Raw genomic sequence first — 4795 nt, 5'->3', positions numbered from 1 at the left:
CAAATTTCGTCACCTGACATTTACTACTATTGACATGCGCCAGTACTGTCACCTTCTCTTTCAAATTCGCCTTCTTTTTCTCTTTCATCTTCAATAGTACCATAGACGAGATTGCTACCTTACCATACTGAAAAACACCAAAGCTTGGGGAGGCTGGCCCCAACTCAATGCTAATAGGTAGACCTTTTGACATTCTCATGTAAAAGTCACATTTTTGTACTCAAGTAGTCTTATAATGATGGCCCTTCCGGCCGTCGAAACCTTTTATATCAGTCGCAGCTGATCATACAATATATTTGCGCAATACGCACTAACTGCTAAAAATCTTTTGTCTAACCAGGAACTGCCAACTGCTATATACCTCTCCCTATTAGCTACGACCACATACACATGCAACGTCGAGTAACCTCTTTTGTAACTAGTGATCTTTTTTCACCATTACAATAATTAACTCTTCCGTATAGGGTCGATTCAACTATGTGCTTGTGCAAAGTGACACGAAGCACCGGCGGCTCATGAGTATACATTCAAAAGACAAGGCGAAATTCGGGATAGAGTACATTGTTAAGATAAAGGGTTTCGTTTCGTCCATTTTACTGCCAAAGGTAAAGAATGTAGCAGAAGCATTTATGGGCGCGAAATTAGCAGATGCTATGACCACAGTATCGGCGTGCTTCAATTAAGTCAACGTCAGAAGCCGATGAATGCAAGCAAATTATCGAGTTTGAATGTGCTGCACATCATCAACGAGCCAACGGCAGCTACTACTGTCTGCGACTTGGACAAGAGGGTAGACGAGGAGAGCAATGTGCCCATCTTCCATTTGGATGTGATAACTTCGTTGATCTTCTTTCCCGACTGATAGTGCTGCACACTGGGGTGGTGAGGGCTTTGATTCTCAAATGATGAATCACTTTGCGGATTTAGTCAAGCAGTAGTTTAGGGCAGAGGATTTGTTAACCATCGTAAAGACCATCACTCATCTAGGAAAGGAGTGTGAGATGAGAAAAATGGCGTTAAGTTCGAATGAGCTCACGAGCGTTGATATGACTTGGTGTTTGAGGGTGTCGTCATATGCGTGTTGAACCTATGAACTCCTTGTAAAACATTTGCACTCAAGCGCCTTTAGCAGAACGCCAGATGTTCGAGCGGTATTGCTGACGACTGGTAAGTCGCGCATTCCGAGGGTACAGAAGTTGTTGCAGGCCCTCTTCATTGGCAATAAGATAGAGAAATTCCATAAATCTGGATGAGAGTCGTGTAGTGTGGTTTCGCTGGTGAAATGTCAATTGTATTCTCAATGTAGGGTAGATAGGAAAGTCATCGAGAAGGCGAAACATCGCGACCAAGTCAGTGTTGTTAATGGGAGGAGATAGGGAGACTAGTGCATGATGTTGAAATGTTCCAACAGGCGGATAAGAAGATAAGTTGTAGGATTGCATCAACGAATAGGCCAGAGAACTATATTTCTATCCTGTAATCGAAAATGGGGAACGATGAACCGAAACAAAGTATTTAAGCATTAAGAAAATAAACATGCAACTGATGTGTGAAAAGAAGATAAACTGGATGGACACTGAAGGACAGGCTTTGAAGATGGTCCACAAGATTTTACGCCAAATGTGTGATATGATGTGCAGCTAATCATACCGAAGAAAGTCTTGTTTTGTGTGTGCGGGAGAATGAAAGTACACTAAAATGATTTGCAAATTGAATGGTTCCCCTTTATTTGCTCTTGCATAACTCAGACATGCAAAACTGGGAAATGCGACCATCTAGATGGTAGAAAATGAAAAGTTCCTTATTCAGATGAGGTAAGATAGGAGAGGGACTTAAGCTTACCTGTCAAATGGAATATCAAGGATATGGAATATTTGTTGTACAAAATCTGATGAAGAAATGAACTTCACACTTGGGAATTAGCGTTAGACTACTTTGTTCAGCGATATCTGTTGTTATATTAATCCATTCAGCATTTGCTGATGACTACGAGAGGTGAGTTCGAAACCAGGAATATGAACCCATTTTCATGACGCCTAATGACAGTAGCTACATTAAAGTTGGTTAGTGTGCAACAAGTTGAACCTGCCAGCTGCCTAGCAAAACTTTCCAGTAAGGATTGAAACAAGGGGTCTGCACTAATGAACGAATTTCTAATGAATATGTTACTGCGTTCTTCAGCCTGCTTCGCAAAAATCTAGAGGCAATTCTGCCTCAACTCCGTTAACCTAAAGCGCATTTGAGATATCTGTTTTCGTAGTCAATTTTTCGGCGCTGTGGTAAGCACTTTTAAGCTTTGAAATACATTGAGTAAATGCTTATGTCCATCCTATTGATTCGAACTTGGAGAACCTGCTGTTGCTTATATTATCTTGCAACTGAAAGAAGACATTTGATTTTACTATTTCGAAGACACAAACGATGTGGAAGAAAATTTTAGGAGAAAGTAAAATGATTCATATAGAAGACCACTTTTTTAGCGCTTTGTGATGAATTCATTGTAATCTTAATAGTACAGTTATCACGAAGGCAAGCAGACATGCCGCCGGTAGGTGAGCAAGGTAATACAACAAAGCGAAAATGGAGACAATATTGGAAGTGGCGTGAGTACCGCTCCATAATAAAGGCAGTATTTATGACAAAAATGATGGTAGCTTAAAGAAAATGGGGAGGGAACAATTAAACTGGGTGGAGTGGAGCACTAAACGCCTCAGTATAAGGAGCATTTCCACCCTCTGTGGTGGAGGAGAGCGGCGGCGTGTATTGCCATGCCCAGAAGCAATGAACAATTGTTTTTCCTAGAGTTGTGCAAAATCGAATTAGTTAATTCATGAAAAAATCATGTAAATGAAATAACTAATTGATAGAGGCTAAAAAAACATTTAACATTTAAGAGAAATCCCCAGAAAAGCGTTTAAATTGACGAAATGCTGCTAGCCAGTGGTTGTCAAATACGGCGTCAAGTGGAAAGTGTGTGTGAAAGACATCGCCTAGCTCGAGGTGTCACGCGTCTCGGCAGGTTAGGCATTAACACCTTTAGGCTAAGCACATGGATGTCCTTTGAAGTTCCTGTGATTTGCAAGTCAGGCATCAACGAAGGGTGTAGATACCTGGTAAGACATGCTTGACCAAATGTATACCTGTCGACATAAAACTGCCTTCAAATTCTACTGAACTACCGAGGTTTCTTTTAAGAAGCATTGTCTTAGCTTTCCTCAAGCAAATCGTGTTTCATGCTGAATATGCCAGAGAGTAGTGGAAAGATAAGACATCACTAGAAATGAATGAACTAGCCTTCACACTGGTGTGGATGCATGAAGTGATCGCCATGGCGCCACTTCAATTGAGAATGCCGCTGGAAGATTTTATAACTTTGTTGCAGTGATTTCATTCCATACATGTTTATAACGCTAGTAACCAAAAACTGAGATGTGGTGAAGATAAACTGCAAAACATAGCATTAATTTAAGAATATTCTCATAAAATGAATTCCATTTAGCGTCAATTATACCTGCCACCTCCGACTTATTCCTCATTTTACTCAACAATCACCATCAAACATGGCACATATAAAGGCCACAAGTGAAATACAAATTCACTAAAGGCTGTATGATAAAGTGCCCATTATTATTTTTCTTACAAGAGATAATATATTTAATGGCTTTCCTTCATAAAGATAAAGAGTGCATTCTATGAAGTGGATGGAAATGGGTGGGATCGCAGCTTAACATTAGAGTTGAGGGTATTCAAAGTAAAGTTGACATCTGCAAAATGGAAAGGAAAGCAGAGACTTAGCTGAGGTGCAAAGCTCGGTTTTAGGTAACTAATTCCTTCCGGTAGTCACAGGTTTCTTAACATTTTGTGATAGCTATTTTCCATGAAAACCTATGTGTGCACGTGTGGATGTAGGTGCGTGGGTAGATAGGTACTTAGGTAGAAAAGAAGGGAGGAATGAAGGCAAGCGGGCAAGCTGTCCTGCGATGGTTTATCTGTCCATGCATCCCACCTTACACCAAGACTTTTGCCACCACCAACAAGTGAGGAAACGCGGTCTCTAGAATAAAAAATTGACTTCTACACTCTAACTTGTCTTTTATTTACCTTTGTTTGATACCATCGACTGTCTTGCTTATGATCATGGAGTTTTATCAATTTACGCAGATTCTCATTACCATCACCATCTTAACTGTGTGGTCGTCTCTTTATATTACTTCTGCTAAGGGCTCAGCAGAGCGCCTGCTTACATATTACTATATTCCGTACAGAATCACAAGCTCCATCCTACGAAGTTTAAGGCAAGTTCGTGACACTGCACTGACAGTAGCGATAGTGGAGATAGAGGCAGGCTGGCCTGATTGAAAAGGAAGGTAATCTTGACCTCATTGACCGCAGCATAAAAACGTGACATGAAGGCCACTCATTCCCAGCCTTGCTCATTTTCTTATCACAGTGGAACAGATCTGTGTAAAAATTTGTACGGTACACGTTGGGTCACTGCATAAATCTCAAAATATTTCATTTTAATATATCCAACCCTACAAACCCATTTTTCGCTAAATGGAAACTGCTTTGTGTTGTACCCTTTTAACAAAAGGGCTTCGTCTAGACCAACTCACTGGTCTTGTCTGTTTCTAAAGCAAGAAAGATTCTCTTAGCCATACCTTTTAATTGTATCTTTTCTTGTCGTATCAAATCGCGCCATATCGCATCGATAAGATGGCTTTTAACAGCAAATATTACCCCGCTTTCATTGCATGGAAAATTGTGTCTAGAATCCTATTATCGTCTAGGAGAG

At 40.4% G+C, this 4795-nt stretch overlaps 1 protein-coding gene across 1 annotated transcript in view; it reads left to right on the top strand. All coding sequences in view use genetic code 11, as the record gives it.

Annotated features, from left to right (window-relative positions):
* Window positions 1-862, top strand: part of EGR_08316 (Heat shock cognate protein) — a gene marked incomplete at both ends in the record, with an annotated part of 1041 nt that extends 179 nt beyond the window's left edge. The window contains 2 exon segments of the mRNA XM_024497565.1: window positions 465-670; window positions 685-862. Of these exon segments, the coding sequence (XP_024348043.1) occupies window positions 465-670; window positions 685-862 (384 nt within the window).
* Between the last annotated feature and the right edge of the window lie 3933 nt (window positions 863-4795).

This window comes from Echinococcus granulosus (genome assembly GCF_000524195.1).
Source record: "Echinococcus granulosus chromosome Unknown EG_S00102, whole genome shotgun sequence".
In the NCBI taxonomy this organism is placed as follows: Eukaryota; Metazoa; Platyhelminthes; class Cestoda; order Cyclophyllidea; family Taeniidae; genus Echinococcus; species Echinococcus granulosus.
This window is presented reverse-complemented; position numbering and strand designations above follow the sequence as displayed.